This window comes from Pomacea canaliculata, linkage group LG6, assembly GCF_003073045.1.
Source record: "Pomacea canaliculata isolate SZHN2017 linkage group LG6, ASM307304v1, whole genome shotgun sequence".
NCBI lineage: Eukaryota > Metazoa > Mollusca > Gastropoda > Architaenioglossa > Ampullariidae > Pomacea > Pomacea canaliculata.
Genome location: NC_037595.1, coordinates 29,055,748 through 29,076,290, shown reverse-complemented (window position 1 = coordinate 29,076,290; position 20,543 = coordinate 29,055,748). Strand labels below are relative to the sequence as shown.

At 38.1% G+C, this 20,543-nt stretch overlaps 1 protein-coding gene across 1 annotated transcript; it reads right to left on the bottom strand.

Annotated features, from left to right (window-relative positions):
• Positions 1-287: 287 nt before the first annotated feature.
• LOC112566375 (probable insulin-like peptide 7) lies at positions 288-11,731 on the bottom strand. The gene is made up of 4 exons (XM_025242533.1): positions 11,481-11,731; positions 1,337-1,472; positions 857-1,035; positions 288-657 (listed from the first exon to the last, which is right to left on the bottom strand). Exons 1-4 carry the CDS (start codon positions 11,491-11,493, stop codon positions 440-442), a joined length of 546 nt encoding a protein of 181 aa, XP_025098318.1. The 5' UTR covers positions 11,494-11,731; the 3' UTR covers positions 288-439.
• Between the last annotated feature and the right edge of the window lie 8,812 nt (positions 11,732-20,543).

Below are 20,543 nucleotides of genomic sequence, written 5' to 3'. Positions count from 1 at the left end.
ATTGGATACAACAGACCACAGTACACAAGAACTACCGCAGAACACATAAGACTGAAAATAAGACAAAAGGGAAATTTTCATCTGTTTTCAAACTGTTAGGATTGTCAAGCAAACAAAAACATGGAGCTGCACAAAGACAACTCAGCACGAGACAAAGGTTTGAACATCTACTTGGTAATGGTCTTGATATCAGTCTTAGAGTCATTTCCACACCTCCGATGTATCTCTGATGTTTCAGCCACAGCAGTCAATCAAATACAGACAGAATATAACCAATCCCATTAGGCTTTTTTCAGTAACTTGTATTCAATCTGCTCAATCATTTGTATTTCTGTTCCGACTTCACTGCGCATGCGTGGACTCGGTCACGTGACCGACTGCAGCAGAGAGAGAAAAAGAAGACGCATCAGGAAACAGAAAACAAGGAGTGGTCAAGTGGTCAAGGATAGCACTGGGTGTCCCGATAGGCAGGTCGACGGTTGTGAGAATGACAGAACTCTGCGTATTCCTCCCATGAACAAGATTTGGTGTAACAGCATTCGTCCATTATCCCCCGTTTGTGAATCTTGTGTAGCGAAGACAGGCGTCCTGACTGTTTGTTCAGGAAGCTGGCAGCTGCCGATCTAGCGAGGAATGGAGAGTTGGTCTGCTCAATGTCTGCCACAAAAATGAGTATAAAAAATTGCATACTTTAGAAGAGGAAGAAGTCAGAGACTATAGATGATGATGACGACGACGATGATGATGATGACGAGGAGGATGAGGATCTGAGGCATTAACTTAATCAGTTATTGATTAATTTCTTCTTGAATCATACATTCCACGCGAAGCGGTCAAAAGATGGCGATTCTCTTACCGGATATCAAGTGGGCGATGGTACTGTTGACGTCACGCTTGGACAGTGTTCGTCTGGTCACTTTGTAAGGGTCAAACTGGCATGCCAGGGTCACGTGGCCTATCAGCTGTGACCGGCATCGTCTGTGACAGTCTGAATGCCAGAGCTCGTAGAGCGACTCACCAGTTGTTCTAGTGAACCTGGAACACCAAAAGAAAGATTTATTTATTTTTGTGAGGGACCTTTGCAAGATGGGGAACATTTTAAAGATTACAAAACTTGCTTCCAATGACTGCTTTTAGCACATCGTACAACTCCAGAGCCCAGGCTTTGTTTACAAACAACCATCAAGTGGACTATCAATCGTTGGGTCAGGAACCATTCGTTGCTAACGTTGTTAAGACATCAGCAATTCACATACAGTGTAGAAATATCATACCTGGTCTTAATTTAGTAAATAATTAATCACATGTAAAATACACTTTTGATTTGTATACTTACCTTTCTGTGAATGCCATGACTATGGCATCTCTGTTAGAAGCAAATGCAGAGTCTACGAAAATGGTTGCCATAACAACAGCTCCACACAAACAGAAAAACCACGAGCTGCTTCTTGGAGGCCGCCATCTTACTGTGTCTGAATAACAACAAAAGGAAATATTTTAAATAACAAGTCTAGGAGAGGGTGTCTCTTAGTACTTAAAGCAATACACATTCTCCAACTGTACTCCGTAGACCTCATGACTGCTCGTGTCAGTGATGGTCACCATCCATAGACTGGATGTTGGTTGGACCAACAGTTTGTTGTTTGTGCCTAATGTATGTCATCTTCAAAGCTAATTTGGTTATTTGGAACTCATGATGAAGGAGATGGGATGGAGATGAAGGATTTTTCACGTGATGTTATTTGGGTTTTTTTTCCTAGAAATATGTCGAAAAGTACAGGCAATAGGGGACAACCTTGACCAATGCCTTCTACTACCTGACAAATCTCCCATTGGGTTATCTACTTGTTTTGTGCTCATTGAGGCGCGTCGATGAGCTTGAACGAAGCTTTCTTTGATGCTGAATTTTCTCTTCACATGGCCTAACCCTTCGTGCCAAACTCTGTCAAGTGTCTTTTTAATGGCAACAAAAAGATGAACAGAAGTTTGTGTCAATAATCCTATCGTCAGAAGCCACAAAGGTCATGAGTTTGAATTGAATTCGATACCTTTCTACACTCAAACACCTGAGCACAAAATATCTCTGAATCTGACAGCTTGTTAAATCAACAACACATAGAAAACAAAGAGAAGAGTTTAAAGATGACAAAGTTAAACTAAAAAAACAAAGCGATGGAATGTAAAGAAATATGAAAAAAGCGACAAAGAAATTCAGACATCGATACTATTTAACTTGTAAAAGGTAAAAAAATGTTTTCAAGCCAACGACCGGTTTTCGGGTTTTTGTTAAACTGATTCTAAAAGTATTCATACCACAAACAGCTTTAACACTCTGAGTCTTGCAGTCTTGTATAAACAGAAGGTTCAAGTTTTAACATCGATGCAGAAACTGTCAGATTTTCTTGCACTCCCTCTCAAAACTTTAAATTTAAGAGGCTGAGATATTCGAATCCTGCTAAGAATATGATATTAGCAAAATATAATATAAATAATTTGTATGACGCATTTTACCCATTGAAAACGTGAATATATTTTCTTTAAAATAGAAACAAACAGATACTTTCTCTCCATATATCACACGCTTGCACACACACACACAAAAACAACAAACAACACAGGACAGCAAACACAACACGGTATAAAGACAGAAATAAGTAGAATATGATCATCCTCTTGAGACAAAGGGAAATAAAGGAAACAAATTGTTCCATTTGCCTGGTATCACTTTTTAAAAAAGAAGTCCAAGAGTGAAGTTGAAGAGGTTACCGACACCGAGTACAAAAATGAGTGAATGGGATGTATTCCATACAATGAGGCCGAACTTCAGTGATGAAGCCTCAAAACTCTCTCAATACCATTGCATTGGAAAATTATTGTCAGTGTATTGGTAAACAAGTTTGAAATGGCGAGCTTTTTGATTAAAGTTTCAATGCCATGAACATTTGTCTCAAAACCTTTGGTTGCCCCTGACCTTTCTTTGCCGAGTTCGCCCTTTCACAACCTGTTCTTAAGTTTCCCTTACATTTTGGGTTTTTGTTTTCATTCATGGCTCGAAAGATCGTTTTGACAACTTGCAATGATTTTATGGCTAAAACAGCTTGGTTAATTCTAAACTTATTACATTTTTCTTTCACTCGGTTCACACTGTTTGTCAGCCCGTGTCGTTCATCCAAGGTAGAGAGAATGAAAATAGTTGAGGTTGAATGGATGAAAAGGCTGACAAGTATCGCCACAGAGACTTTTCTTTCAAGTTTTGATAGTATGACTGGTCCTCTCCTGGAGGTTTGCCATCCAGTTCTTGGCCACCAACGCTCATAGCAGAGGCAACATTTCACCATACATTGTGTCCGAAAAAACTTCATTGTCTTTAAAGAAAAGTTTTCAAGTTACTGTTACAACTTGTCTTCAAAGGTTCTAATTTATGAATTTAGGGACATGACAGGAGTATGACAGAATGCTGTAGACAGAAAGAGAATATATAAACACATCAATTCTGTATTCAATCTCACAATATGGAAATTAAACATTAAAAATTGTTTTCAAGTATATATCCGCGTAGGATAATGTTATTGAAAACTTCTATTAACGAAACTATTAAAACATCCTTGGGCCATGTTTATTGTATTAAATGACCGCTGGTGTGCTGTAAAAGCAGTCTTTGAAAATGGATTTCGCCGTGAAAGATTGGACATAGGACTATTATCTGTAAGATTTCGCGCTTTTTCAAAAATCAATCAATAGAAAATGTAATCCTGTGGAAATTTCTTTATCATGGAGCAATAGATTACCTCCAGATTTAAGTGTGGAACGAGCAAAGTAAGAAATATAGCGGTTAGTTATTCCTTAGCAACAGCTAAAATATAAAGCATGAGGTCACACCATGATGGATGCTTTGACTCGTATTGGCAGTTAAATACGGGTGTTCTCACTCACTCACTCACTCACTCACTCACTCACTCACTCACTCACTCACTCACTCACTCACTCACTCACTCACTCACTCACTCACTCACTCACTCACTCACTCACTCACTCACTCACTCACTCACTCACTCACTCACTCACTCATCCCTCCTGTCTAGCTTCCCTCCCTCGGGAAGAAAGGTGCTAACTGCTCTCTCCCCCCATGGTAGTTATACATGGAAGAGCCAGGCACAGGCAGACCGTGTCGCACTCTTTCAAACATCAAGCTGGCAACTGTCAAAGCAACTTTGTCAGACTCAGGTTGTCTTCAATTGAAATCTCTCCTTACTCATGTCAATGAAGCTGAAATGGTGTAAAGCTCGCGAAAGACACTCGCAGTGATTAAGACACAAATACATTAAACACTCCTATCCGGTTTGCACACGGCACTCAGAACACTGCCAAATGTTGATTGGATGTTGCCTATGACAACGATCTAAACATTCGCCATTGTCAGACAGACCAAATTAGCATTTAAATTTCAGTTCTATGACTGCACCACTTGGAGGAACCTCCCCACCCTTTCTTCATGAATTATAGCAACTGTCTTCTACTGACTAATCAGTTAAATTTCTGTTAGTGCCTCTGCTCTCCTATTTATCACGTGGGTCAACCGGAAGTGGATGTGCTGCAGGGGAGATGGGGGTGGAGGTCTGTAGACAGGAAGCAGTCTAGGTCATTCAATAAGCAGACGCAGATCACGGAGGGCACATGGTCCATTATTTTATTGTTGTCCTCACCTACCATTCCTCGGCGCTCCCTGAAAATGCTTCACGATAGATTACAGGTAAACTAACCTCCAGGCCAGACAGACACATAACTCTCGTAATCGTACCCACCTGTATTAAAAAGAACAAAAAAAGAAAATCGATGGCTAAAATGAAACGTGAGTAAAGTTAGAAGAGGTATCGTATACACCCTTTGTACGAAACTGACGATTGTTCTTATTTTTCTAGAAGTATAAATCATTCTTTTTTAAGAAAAGCCTACATAAGTAGCAATGATTTAATTAGCAATGCAACTGGAGCCCAGACTAGGATCTTATACCCTCGACACACGAAAAATCTTGTTGTTTGCGTAAGAATATCGTCGAGAGAAAACAACACTTGTTTGTGGGGGAAGCAGAACTATTTTTACAGACAAAGGCAGGAAAGAAAAAAAGAGGGCGGATAAGAGGATTAGAGGCATTAATTGCTAAGGACGAAAAACGCTGCTACGATTAATGAAATAAATTACTGTTCCTTCTTTGCTTCCTTTTGTTTCAGACTCAAAATTTGTTTGTTGAAACTTTTTTTGATGGAATTAATGAAAACGAATGTTGAGCCAAACGTGGCTCCACAGTTAGTGTGATTTTTATGTGATTTTTTTTCTTAAGGTTCGTCAGTACTTAGGGTTTTAATTGTTTTTTTTTTCAAATGCTAACTGTAAAAAACTGCACCTAAGTAAGGTCTGTAAGTAAGTACTGCCAGCAAGACAGGGAGTAGAGTCTACTGAAAAAAAAAATAAGTAAAGGTTGTCTCAGTGTGGACCAGTCTTGGTTGGAAACATATTCAAAAGAAGAAAAAAAAACTACAAATCTGATATTGAACAAGTGCGTCAAAGGTTTAAAAGGTTTAGTGTTTACTGAAAGTAGAAACTGTTTCAGTAAAAAGAAATAAATATGAAATTACGCATTCAGCCGTCTGGATAACAATTATTTAGTCTGGTGGGTGGCTATAATATAACTAAGACTTACAACTTAAGTGTCTACCAAGAAGTTTTGCATTTCGCACATGAACACGGGAAGTGCCTGATAATCTGATATTTTGTCTTTGGCTTGGTTTTCGTGCGTGATATTTTTATTTATTTAAGTTTGTATTTAGGGGGAGGGGTGTTTCTTCTATTTATTACTTTTATAAAGTTCTGTTGTTAGTTTCTGGTTTTCTGGTTTTGTCATTTTATCGCTCATTTTACTGTCACTGTGTTCATACAATAAGAATTTCTTGGTCTTTATGTTCTATGTGAACAAAGGGTGTTTTCTGATGAAAGACAGCCACTTTGCTCGGCAATGACTACACATCAGGAAGACAGTCTCTGCACGTCCTCGAGGATGAACCTCACTGCCAACACAGATAAGCAGCTGCTGCTGTCGTCCTTCACTCACGCCTTATTTTCGTGACATTAAAAATTTAAACGTTTGAAAAAGCTTTTAGAAAGGTAAAGACATATTCAAAAAAAAAAAAAAAAATCTGAAATACAAGAATCGATGCAGACAAAGAGCACAACAGCCAGGTAAACAGCTCGTCTTACCACATCTACAATATATTAGCAAGCTGATGAAGGCTATTTTCATTATATCTGTAAAGGAATGAGCAAAGAGGAACAACTCGTTGCTTGGGAACATGAAAAGATATAAAGTAATAAAATATTAACGATAATCTAAATATATGTAATGATAATGAAGAGGATGATGATGAAGATATAATAACGAGAAGTTAAATAAACAGCAATTCAAATGTTCAGCAAATAATTTGGGCTTGTATTGTTACTAAACAGATCATCTATTTCTACATTATTCTGTCGTAAGCTTGTTGCAATGTTTCTACTATTTAAAGACAAACCCTAACCACACATAAAGTTAAGCTCAATGTTGCTGACAGATTAACAAAGCATGGCGCGGTCATTACATTTATTTCTTTGTGGATCCTAATTTGTATTTCTTATTTTCTTTTTGAAAATCCCGCGTGGATTAACCTATGTTCTAACGAACACCAGAATCTGGAGAGTCGACCATAGATAAATGAGACTTTGCTCAGTCCGAAATAACTTGTTACCTTTTTTTTTAACCACCCAGGTGAGGGTTGGGATGTTCAAAGTTTTATCTTACACTCAAATTTTTTTTAGGAGATAAAGTCTTATCATGAATTAAATCCACTCGTTTTGAACATTATTAGGCACTCGAGTTCGCCTTTAACCGGTGGAAGACGAAAACTATTCACTTCTTTCAGCTATCTATTACCTATTCTCTGAAATGTGAGCGCAGTTTATGAGATGAAATATAAGTCATTGATTATTAGCTTGCATTGCGATGCCTGCAAAATTTGTTTTTAAATACAACCCTAGCTGATCGTTCAGCTCAACCCTTCGTAAAAATAGTTTGGCGACAGACGACAAATCATCTCAAACTTAAAATATTATTTTTTACAGAAAGAAATCCGTTCGGCTACAAAGTGCGGTAAAAGGAGGAGTTGTAGGTAAGGATAACGCCTCCCACTCACAGTTATATTGGAATTACAGTTGCTAAGTTGGTACAGTAATCTCTTACATCTTTACATCTGCCGAAGAGTAAATCCTCTACTGAAGGCTCCGAAACTCGTTTTTCTTGTGGATTACTTTAGAAGAAAATTGAAGAAAAATTCAGTACCGAGTACAGTTACCTATATACACGAGACATGTTTACCTATGTGCCAACAGGCTTGAGTTTATTGTTTATGTAAACGAACCTTGTATAAACTAAAGGTCGTCCTCTAACCTTTTGGTTATTGGGGAGGGGTGTGTTTGAGACCATGCTTTTCTCATGGCAATCTTTTCTAGGATTGCAATGCCCATCAATTTTCGATGTGTTTCTGTGTGTGTTTGATGTGTTACTTGCAAATAAAGTCATATTCACCTGTCTCAGACTTTATGTATGATTGGTGATATTCATTTAGTTCAGCTTAAGGACACAGCCTTGTGCAGAATAAACTATCACACTTCCACCCAGGAGTGACGGGAGAGTGGGAAAGAAGAGAAGATAAGCCAGAATATTTACAGACTACAGAAACTATTTAATGGCAGATCGTTTTAAAGGTTTTAAAGGATTATCTGAACGGTTCTTGAAGGCTACGGTCTCAATGGTTTTGTCCTTCGTGAAAACGACCCACATCCACACAATGCCAATGTACACCCACTCAAATTACTGAATTCATTTATTTTTAGCACACTAAAGCCTATCTTTTCTAAGTCATATTTCACTCGAGTAAGAAAGGTTTAGACGTTTCCTGACAATAAAAACCCACGAAATTTGTAAGTCCCAAAATAAAACACTTAAATATGCATCCATAACATTAACAAGGACAGAGTCAGTGATGTTACACGAGTCTTTGAAGCGTCTGTTAAATTCTTTACACCTGGCTAGAACATCATATGAGCTATAACGATTCTAGGGGAATGGGGACTTGGGAGGAGGCGTCCTAGTTGACATCACTGCTTACTAACTACTCTCCCGGCTTTTCCGGCATCCACCCAACACGTCTGTCAACGAAGATTCACCTCTCTCCCGGAGGACGTCGCCAACGACCATCGTAACCACAGTTAGTTTATAATACATAAATCACTGAACCAAGATTAGAGCTTGAGATATTTATAGTTTCATTACAAATTAAATCTGGCTAGATATATATGATGTCTCATTAATGCTTTCAAAATGATTTCTGCCTGTCTGCCAAGACCAATGCTTAGCCTCTTACGCAGATCTCCGCTGTTAGTCTCGGCGAGCCTAAACAAAGAATGTGACTAAACCGGAAGTTTTGTAGTAGCATGCCTCGTTTTAGTAGTTAACTGGGAAAAAAATCGTCTGGAAGCAGTCCAGTAATACACGTTCATGGTCTCCACACTGGAGGAGACTTGACCTCGGTCAACATCTTCAAAGCTTCTGTTTACGATCTGTTCTGTCCAAGAACCCGACGGCGTCTTGGTGTTCGGCACGATGCTGAATCCCCGTCCCAAAATTCTCTCCACATAAAAGTGCTCACACATACGCTACGAACAAACATTTTGTTCCTTTGCTACGTCCATATCATAGCTAGTAAGAGACAGATAGGTGGACACCAAAGTGTTCCAGCTATCCACTGTCCCATATACCCCGGGTCGTTGAACGACTGTTACGAGGAGGGGAAGAAGAGGAACTAATGAAGTCGGGTGTTTGGTTTTACTGAAAACACCGGACATCATCACCGGTGGCTTTCATGTTCGCTTTTAAGGCAGACACGACAGGAATAAGGACTGCCATCTCCTGCGTGGGAGCAGATAACTCAGGATTCGCATGAGCTGGATTAAGTTGTGCACTAGTCTTTTCCAGGTTTCTTTTACACTGCATTCATTGTTGTTTTGTTGCTTTGCCAGGGAAAAATATCCTCTCTTTTCTGCGCCGAAAGGTCGACAGATAAAACCATTCCCGTGCGAAATAGAGTGAGTTTGGGATGATTTCCATTACTTTTAATACATTTGTTTCCGATGATAAAATCCAATATTAAAGCTTTGCTTACAAAATAATCTGTGCAAATCAAAGCGCCTAGTCTTCACTAGAGAAAGCAAGAATAAGTAAATATAAACTGTATTACAAGCATTGTTATTCGTCTCTTTGTATTTCTCTTCAAGAAATTTCCTCTCCTTGCAATCAAAGTTTCCAGAAAGCCTTAAAGAGAAAGCCGATAATAGCATCCCAAATGAAGAGATATGGAGGGATATGGGGTTAAAGTATTTTTTATCCGCTCTCTTTTCTTTCCTTCCTTCCTCTAACTGGTAAGAAAAGAAAAGAGAAAGATATTTGTGTTCCAGCTGAGTGTTTTCGGCACGAGGGACACAATACTCTGATGGCCACGAGTGAAAATACTTGGTAAGTTTGTGGAAAACAAATTACGGGAAACTTCAAAGGACTGAACCAACTATTACATGTAAACTATAGAGACTTATCAAAATATACATAATAATAAAATATTGGAGGGCATAAATCTGTTCAACAAGAATACACATTTTACTAACAAAATTATTTGAAATATGTACCAGTGCCCTTTTCTTGACATTCGGTCTTCAAAGTGTCTGATAGATGAAATGTAGACACATTCCTTGCAGCTTTAATGTGAATGAAATGGTGGAACTAGTAAAATCGCTACAAACTGTCGTAAACTCACTCTCACTGACAAAACCATCTCTGTAACATGAATATATTATGATGGCACTTTTAATGTATGAAGAAGTTACTTTGAACCTTTTTTTTTTAAATGAAATAGAGGAATCAAAGCACATTTAAGGAATTAATTTCTACGATATTAAGAAATTAAACGCACAACAATGAAAGCTGTATTATCCGCCATTTTTATTACCTTGCTCATAATTACATTTATTTCAATGTTCCTCTTCCTCCAAACAGAGTTGAGAAGTCTTTATATCAAGCATAGTGATGGAGGTTATATGGGGAATGTTATCAGCTAGACAATGTTGAGCTTTAATTTGTATAATTTGCGTTTATCTAAAGGCTCTATAAACAAACTTTAACATGGACAAAGAGACTAGCTCAGGATCAAGTCCAACTCCGTGAAGAAGTTCGAACCCTAACTCCACAAGCGCAGAGGTCCTACGAGTGATGACAAATTTTCTCTATAAATTTTTTTAAGCAGACGAGACCACTGAGGTTCAGAGAATTCAGAAAATTGATAACTTTTAAAATGTTACAATAGCTTTATTTCTAGTTCCAGTTAATGAGTAGTAAGGATTCTTCAGCCATCATCGGTGTGTTTACCTTGCTTAGACATGCTTGCTTATGGTGTTTTAAACACGGTAGTTTCAAGAAGTTTTCAGGAAAAATTTCGCTCTATATTCTGACAGGTGGATTAGTAAAACTTTTTTTCAAGACAGAAACTTAACTGGAAGCTCATAAAAATTTTTCGGCGTAAACAGAGATGTCAGAGAGTAATCAACAAGCATCCGAGGAGAGGGATTTCAAAGATGGAAAGCGAAATATTAACAATGATGCGGGTAAATTTAAGAGGAACATCGACTCAGAAAAGCTCAAAAAGAGGCAAAAATCAAAGTTAACAAATCTCAAATCGGCAAAACTTGACATTGGCAAAACCTCAAAGATACAAAGGTGATGTGGACAAGCTTCATACATGCTGTTAGCATCACTGAGAAATATTCTAACTGTTCAGCGAATTGTAGTAATAAGACAGAGCGAAGTACTAAGCCGTCAATAGATTCATAAATAAGGTTTCCAGTTTGGGTATTTTAAAAAAGTATATTTCAATTGCTACTTTTTTCAGATTTAATGTGGGGCCTAAGAAAGGCAAAAGACTTATCTTCATTCTTAAATGCAAAACTTAACCAAAATTAATGGATGACAAAATTCTTGAATGGATCCGCAGATGATACTAATAATATCGAAATAGTATTCGATGTTTACCTTTCGATACAAAGTTAAACGGTCTCTTCCCTCACAAACAAACAAACAAACAAACAAACAAACAAACAAACAAACAAACAAACAAACAAACAAACAAACAAACAAACAAACAATCAAACAACCCAACAACAACAAAAAAAAACCTATGCCAGTTTCAAAAAATCCTAATTCTACACACGGCAAATTATTTGTGTAAATATTTTTAAAAGTTGGACTTTCTTTTCGTCACCGCAAGTTTATTAGAAATGAAAAAATAAAGTCATTGTACACAAAGTCAGACATCAAAACAGCAGAAGAGACAGACACAGGACAGACTTACCATATCTGTACATTATAAAGTCCTCAAGTCTCTCTCCTTCCGAAAGAAAACGAAAGTAATAAGGTGGCAAGCGGAGATGAAAGCTCGATGTGAAGGAAAACAGAGCGACCCAAGGTACGCCACAGCGACGGCCAACGGCGGTGACAACTCTTGGTGATCTCAAAGCCCACTCATTGCACTGCTGGCACAGGGACAGTGGTCCCCCCTCTTTTATGCAAGTTATTTCCCCTGAGGTTAGAAACGTCACCGCTTCCCCCGCGAGACTGCCGCCGAGTGAACTGGGAAACCTGCGAGGCACCATCGACATCTGTTGGCTGATCGTGTGGGTGGCGAGCGCATGCACACACATACACCATCCTCCTGCTTCCTGGGCATCCTTCCACAGTGCTGTGACGTCACAGTGAGGATAGTCGGTAACTGCTCAGGACAACTTTGGGAAACATTCGGTGGGTGAGGTCACTGTTGGTATCGGCAACACACCTCCGCTTTATTGTGCTTCTGTCGAATGATTGAAGAGAGAATATGATTGAGGCTGAAACTAATAAGTTCTGAGAGAGATAGAGAGAGGGAAGAAAAAAAGAGGGTCACAGTACCCACTTTTTCACATCCTCATAGCCTCACCCGCTTACTCACATCAGCAATCTAAAAAGCAAAGGACTGGATAGTCAAATTTCTTAGACATTTTCAAAAATGTTTAGAAACTTCTTGTCCCGGGTAAGACAAATCTCAAAAAACTGAACCGACAGAAGGTCATGTGACCTTCTACTATATTCCAAAACATTTCTGCAGAAAAAAGTCCGTTTGAACTGATTTAGTGAGTTTGAGCAAGATGGCCACATCGAAACCTGTTTGCTTTAATTAAACCTGAGTGATATGATGTGAAAACAATGTGTTCATTAAAATAATTAAATATAGCCTATATATAAATATTTTAAAAAGTAAATATGCTAAACTAATACAGTATAATGTACAAATACTGTACACAATACTAATACGGTGGAATAATTAAGTGAAAAAGCATCTGTAAACTACTAAAGAACGATCTACCTGCCTATGTCTTTCTACCTATCCATGTTTATTTGACAAAGCCGTAGAAATGAATGCATGTACACAAACAATCCTGTAAATACACCTTGATAGCTGTTCAATGACATGTTGCGCAGTGAAATAGGTTGAATACTGATATCTATGGAATTATATTAGAATAAATTTCGAGATAGATAAAATTACTGTTTTTACCACCACTAGTGACATCCACTCACCGCCACGAACACTCATTCTTGTTGTCCTGCACCTGTATGCGTGGAAACAACTTTCAAAGGTAAATATTTTCACCACCACATGCAAATTTCATCTCAGAGTTAACTACCGCCCTCAAGACAAGAAGATAAGTAATTCGATATCTACAGTCAGATTTACATACTTTCTGTGCGAGTTCATGACACAGTTTCAGTAAGCCTTATAACAGAAAGTTTTTGGTGTTTCAAGTCCACTTCTGTAGACATGATATACTTTTGGATATGGTGATCCTCTGTGGGCGTACTACACACTCAATGTTTCATTTACACTGTCGTGTTTTGTGGCTAATGGATAGCAGATTGTTTTGTCTGACCTATTATTTGGGATTAAGTTGCTGTCAGCATTTTATGAGTATTTGAAGGACGATAACTTGCCCGCTTCATTTTTGTAGGAGGGGAGGTAACTGCTGCTATTTTAGTAAATTCTTCCTGCATCTTAATTTTTCACAGTTCTGCCTGATTTTTTATATTTGTTTTATGAGGCCAAACAACATTCTATCGTTGACAGATAAATGAATAGTCAAACCAATAAATAACATTTTAACTGAACATCCATTCGGTAAACTAAGTGTTGATGTGGTAGATGACTGTAAACAGAAAATTACTGTAATGCTTGTATACTTTAAAATTAGTGTTTTAAAACTAATAATGGGGATACAGTTTAAGCCGCTGATTGGAAATAAATGCTGATGAATAACGTGGAAAAAAAGTTATTGCAAACTACTTCCGGATAAGCATTAAGACAGTTTAAGGGGAAATTTAGAAGTAAGATTGTAATGTAATGTTATGAACTTATAACTGTTATCTCTGTTCTTATGTTATTGCAGTTTTTAGTGAGAAAAACTGTCTCCTTTAATGTCAAGTGTCGGTTTGAAGCTGTAATAATAAACACCTGAGGTAGGTAGACCTAAAGCAATATTCAACAGCAATACAGGTAATTTATAAAGTGCATCTACCCACTTTGCAGTAGACTCAATGGCTTTACAAAAACAAAACGCAAATATAGAGTGAAAATGCACATAGCATTAAACGACTTGAATTTGAACAATGAGTTAATGGATTACTCAACATGCCTGTCCGATGTTCTTAAAAGTGCTTATTGATCATTAAAAAAAAACAAAACAACACAAGTATGAACACCAGATATTTTATCTATGACCAGAGCAGCTGATGTCACGGTATATCATCACTTCGTTTTCTCAACCAAGACTTTCCAGTCACTATATACTAAAGTGTTTTCAACCTATTCTTGAGAGCGGGAGAATACAGTAATCATGTGTGGGCGCATGTACAACATCACACACTGACACTTCATCTGAGGTCGAGCAGCTGGACCCTACATGACACAAACGATTTCAGGTTTCTGTTACTTTTGCATGTTGGTATGGAATAGTGTTTACCTGAACTAAGTAATACAAATTCCCTCGTTAGTACATGTTCAGGTATAGACACAATGCATGAAGCTTTCCTGTTTCTTGATTACAAAAAGAAGCCAAATCCCTCTGTCCGACACCAATTATCTTAGAACAGATGTGGACAATACTGTTCAGCCTGTTACTATCATAGATTTCGAAACCAAAAGACTCTCAATAAACGACTGCTAGAAACTGCCTAAGATTGCTTGACTAACTGAAAAGCTATTGAGCTCACGAAGAAAGTACATTCTTTTGTTGAGTTTGACTGATTTCCTAGTGCACATAAAGAGAATGCCCGACACGAGGTCTGAACCCGAAGCGTTTCACTGCAGTGGTAACAAGCGAGTGTGTTACCCACCACACGACCGGGCCTTCCACCCGCTTTGGAAAGTCCATCAAGGCTAGAAATAAATGTCACAATCCTTTATCATGTCATTAATTCTTAGTCGATATCCTCCCCCAACACACACACACAAAGCTCTTGCACAATGTAGCAGGGAGGATGGGATTATGGAAGGAAAGGGAAACGAGAGAAAGAGATGGTAATTCAGTTAAGTGAAAATATATTAAATAATAATAAAAAAACAGAAAGACCTTGCAACGGAAACAATTACTGTTTCTAAATGACATTTTTTGTGATGGTTACGTAGTGAGGGTTGGGAATGAGCGAGGTCCCTACATGGCGGAAACAAGTTTTGTTATCTCCAGCTAATGCCAAACTAACTACAGTATAAACTAACCCTTGAAGTGGGGTGAGGTGGACCCGTGGTGCTTTGGCTCTTCTTCTTCAAAGTTGCCCTGGCCTACGCTTCAAGAATGTCTAATACTTCATAATATTATTTTTTTACAACTTTATAGTTTTTATAATTTATTTTTGGCAGATCTTTCCATTTTGAACACCTCTGTATCCCGTTTCGCTTAATAAATCTCTTTCAGAAATATATTTATACAATCAAGTAAGCTTTACCGCTCAGTCTTCAGTTCTTCATCGATGCATTTAGTTTATGTTTGTCTTGGTGTCATCCGTCTGCTGACACTTATGTTTCTTATGTAGTTTTTCAGTTTATTCTGCAGTAACTTCATGTGCAGTGCACTGAGCTCGCATCAACATGGAAGAATGCAATTCACAAATCGTATTATTAAATTGCTTTATTCTATTATAGTTTAGGGTTAACCTCTGTATTCTGTCCCTTATTCTGACAATCTTTGTCTTATCTGCTGGAAGGTTTTTGCATGCTTAGCAACACGATTTCCTCCTAATGGCAATGAGTTCTCTGTGCTACAGGAATCCATAGAAAATCCATGTCTAATAATGGTCCTACTCAAACACATTTATTATTGACAAGGTTTTCTTCATAAATTTCTCCCTCAAGTTTGAATGTAGTATTGAATGTAGTTTTCTGCTCCATGAATGAATGCATCACCAGTAGCTTTTTAAAAATACAAATAAACGAAAGCGCCCACGTGTTTAGAAATCCCTTGTATCAATCGTCCAAGCCACTTTAAAGAATTTTGGGAGAAGGAAATCAAGCAAAGTTTCATCTTCCAGCGAGAATAATCCACTAACGATGCATTTTAAAAGTTTTTTCACAACACAATCTAAAGGAAACACATGACAAGACAAATTTCATGTTCCCACCTATTGATCTTAACAGAGAGCAACAGAGAATTTGTGGGGCGGTCCACATCCTCATTGTTTCGGCCTTTAATTTTTATTTTCTTTTTCAGAGGAAGAAAAATGTTGATCCCCTGGAAACCCGAACACCAGTTTCTCTGACCTTCCACTTTCTGTCTTCTGCTGCTGACTCGCCAACCTCGTCCTCGTCAACAGCTGCGCCGTCTTGTGCCATATGCTACAGCTTCGCTGCATCCGTTTTTTAGCTTTTATTCCTTCTCATTTCTCAGTTTGAATGGACGGTAGGCCAGACCAAACAGATGGAAGGATGGTTTTGATTAACAGATTTCGATTGACCTGATGATGGTCACCAATAATTCAGCAAGTACCGATCACACTCACACTCATACTTGCAGACGCTCGCACATGGCACGTACAAAGAAGCCAACCCTCGATCTTTCTCGCATGCTCTCTCTTCCACACTCCCTTTCTAGACTACACACAGATACCGTCCACACTGATTGGATATGACCCACACATCGCAGTGCCACCATAGATACCAACACACACACATGGATGCTTGCTTGCCCTCGGGCACCGTTTCCTGACCCTCACAGACCGCAAAAAGGAAACATTCAACCAGATTTATTGCTGATAATGGAGAGACGGCACACACACACAAACAAAGAGCAAAGCAATGAGGCTAACGGTTGTCCATTGTCCTGTAATGTGGTTTGCAACAGAAAAGAGTTCTACACGAGACTAATCCGGACAGAGGCTTCTCTCCCAGCTGAAGTATTAGATGATTGCCACACACTGACTCACACATCACGATGTCGGCCGTATATCTCGCAGCGCCGAGGACAGGTCATAAGTGAGTGGGGATCAGCAATAGCCGAGGGGGACCTTCCATCAGGATGACCATCATCTACATCCGGGCCAGTGGCCTGCCAGGGGAGAGCGGGCGCTGTGCGGTGACATAAGTTAATGACTGTGGGAGACCCCTCTGCTCCAGCCCCAGTCCAAATTGAATTGCTACCAACAGCGCACAAACTCTCTGACTCTGGCTATTCCCTAGTGTCCCACTCTATGCTTCTCGGAGGCGTGGTCTTCCGCCCTCCTTTGTACGTCATTTCCGGCTCGAAACATTTTTGTTTTTGTTCCTTTTGGAATCAGACTCTACTGGATTCAATTCTGGCACAAATTTTACGCATTTTTAACACTTGGATGAAGGCCTGTCGAAGGGAAGTGATTAAGGGGTAAAACTTCCAGACTGATATATCGAATGTAGTATTGTTTGTCGGAAGGCAAGCTCATGCTCATACAGAACAAAGCTGATGTTTTTGCTGAGATTAGGAAGAAAGAAGATGGATGTGTCAAAAAATGCGACATTCATCGCTATTGTGGGACCTGTCTAATAACTGGAATCGACACATTTGACTTCAGTTTTGGGGACACCAAGAGTGTATTTCACCCTTTTCAATGTCCCAGTGTAAAAAATAAACGACAAATTTCTCAAAGGTACAAACGACAAATTAACTCACATAAATGATAAATATTGCTGGTTTAGCGGGAAGTATAGAATCAAGTTTCTGTAAGAAACAAATTAAAATTCAGTTTTGAAACTGTAATTCAGGAATTTTCATGTGACCAGTCACACTGCACTCTTCTTGTGCCTAATGTATGAAATGGGAATATCAAAATCTCGGCCTTTTTATAAACTCTGAGACTTGAAATCCCAAGTTACAGAAAGGGAGAAAAAGCGATGGATAGATAAGGATTTCAAGAACACTAGATAAATTAATAGAAAAACAAGAAGTATGTGATAACTCGTCATTTACTTTCATTGGCTTCGTCTATCCTAGCAAGTGCGCATGTCAGATCACATCTCACCACAGAGCGATAAACAACGAAGAAGAAAGCATGTCAGCATACTAAATATCGCAGTTTGGAATCCTTGATAAGCAGCTTTCGTGACAATAAATAAAAATGTTAGATACTTTACATCAACGTCTATTTTCACCGCAAAATTGTTTTTTAAAAGAGAGCTCAGTCCATTGAACTCCATGCTAGTGCACTGCTGTAGGGGTTTGAGTATGTGACAGTAACCCTTAATGGAGAAAGGAGGTTAAAATAAAAAAAATGCGGTTAGTAGGCTTCAAATGCTTGATATATGTATTCGCTAGAAATTAACAGAGTTGTTGTATTTTTAAAAAACTTTAAAATGTGTTATGAAAGTTCCGAAAGTCCACTTATGCAGATGCAAACATGTGAAAATTATATATCAGCCATTACATCAAGACTTGTACTTAATTTCCCTTCTAAAACCATAGACAACAACTTAGATTATATTGATAATGGACAACAAGAACACAACAATGAGGAATAATAGTCACTTGGTGAAAAATGTGCCATCGGAAAAGAAATTGTGATTGTATAGGGAAGGTTGGCTGGGACAACTTTTTTCAGTAGAATTGCTTGCTCTGAGGACAATATCAATCAAGTATGGTTTCAAATATAAAAATCAAAGCTTGAAAAATTAGCAAAAGCAGAAAAATATGAAGTAGCAATTTTACTAAGAAATCAAACATGCTTTGAGATATATAATATTTGTCATAATAATAAAAAAAAACTCTCTCTGAATCATATCATTCAAAAAGAAGTGGTCAGGCTAGTAAAAGACGCAAGAACGCGAGTCTTACTAATCCTCTTAAACCAGTACTGCTCTATGGATGTCTCTATGGTTCAATGATGTATTCTTGTAAATTTAAAAAAGCAAGAATTGTTCGAATGCTTATTCAGATTTCATATTAAATTTTATCATTAATTTCTTTTCGTTGGCTTGTAATTAATGTTTAATTTACTGTTTTAAGATTTAGCAAAACCTTCTAGTTTTTTATATATTTTTTTAATTTTATTTTTGATAGTCATCTATGTCAGGTATATTCTTTCGTGAGCATTTGTGGCATTCATGTATCTTTTATTCAACCTGATACTTTCCAATACTTGCCCCAGTCCATTCACAGGCTGCTAGTAGCACCTGCTTGCAGAGATACTGTTCCAAGTCCTTGCGAAATGACTGTTGGAGGTTTTTTCCTATGCCATTCATGACTTTAAGCAACATTATGATATCATTACTACACACTGAAATCTGGCTAACTCTTCAAACCCACACACACAAACTTCTCTCAATTTAAAAAAATATAGCCAATTGTCGCCTCCTCGTGGCACATAACCAGAAAAGATTATTTCTTCCATTTTCTCCAGTTACTACTTAAACTATTTGTTGTTCCAGTGTTTTTCTGAAGGAAAGCACATTAAACTCTAAGCGAAAGCCGACATTTATGAATCTGTCTTTTCCTGTACAGCCTAATCTATTATCTAACAACATCGTCGGGGTTCGGTCATCATCTCGGCAGCTGAAGCTGACTCCCAGTGAACGATGGAAGACGAGGTCTGCTGTATTCCGGACCAGGTGAAGAAGTACTTAAAATTAAAAAAATATATATAGAGACGAGAGAAAGGAAATGAGATAAACATCTCATGACCTTGAAAAGTAAAACATTTTTTACAAATTACATTAATTCATTCATTCTTGACTCATTTTAACTTTTGAACTATTTAGCTGTTTCAAACCTTTTGAACATTTTCTCGTTTTTTTTTTTTTTAAGGGTGATCCTCTTTCCTTTTCACGATTGCCCAAGCTCATAACTTGAAATTCTAGGTGTTACTAAAATTATGTTTTAAAAATTGATTTCGTTCTGCATGCTTCTAGTTCTAAATAGACATCCCAGGGTTCCCTCTGTAATAATCATAATGAGAATGTAACAGAGCCAACAATTCTCCATGACGAAGACATGAAGGCCAACACTCACAGTTTCCTTAAAGTCGATTATTAAGTAAATAAATTCACAAGAATAACATTGGACTAAGTTCGGTAAAAATAAATTAAATTCACATGTAGCTGTGTAAGCAAAATATAACAAAATTGCCAAACGTTCATCCGTGTATGAAAATTGAGAAAGGGCCTTAATAAGCCTTTCTTTTCCCTTCGTTTTTGCCCTTACCATTATAGTGACCTCCCTTGCCAATCATCAAAGTTTTTATTTTTAAATAAACAAATATGGAAAAAGGAAAAAGAGTATATATTAGTATTATCTTTATCAGTATTACAGCGGCTTAGGTACTTTAATTGCAATCAGTAGCAGTGTCACCTGTTGCACGTGGAGAGTCCCTCACACGCCTCCCTCGCACGTGCCCCTCCATTCAACAGCAGGAAAAAGAAATATCGAGAGAGAAAAAAAGGGAATGAGAGAGAGACAGGACAGAGAGAGAGAGAGGACAGAGAGAGAGGACAGAGAAAGATCAAAGTGTGTAAAAAAATAATATTTGTTTTTCTATTAATTTATCTAGTATTGGGTAAGTAAGAATTATTTTAAAGAATTCAAACATCAAGATGGGAGAGAGCCTCGCCCCATCTGCAGACGTTTCGTCAAGGCAAAGTTGTTTCCCGTGCAAGGTACTGTCGAGACATCCTTAGACACTCATTATAAAGACAGAACTTGTCTCTCTCTCTCACACACACACACTGTGCATGCGTGTGTAAGTGTGTGTGTGTGTGTGCGCACGCACATAGCTAAATCTTGAACCATGAGGGGGGGGGGGGCAAGAGGGGCGGGCAGTTGATTTTGCAATAGCTGATTAAAATTTAATTTGTTAAAAGATTTTTAAATCT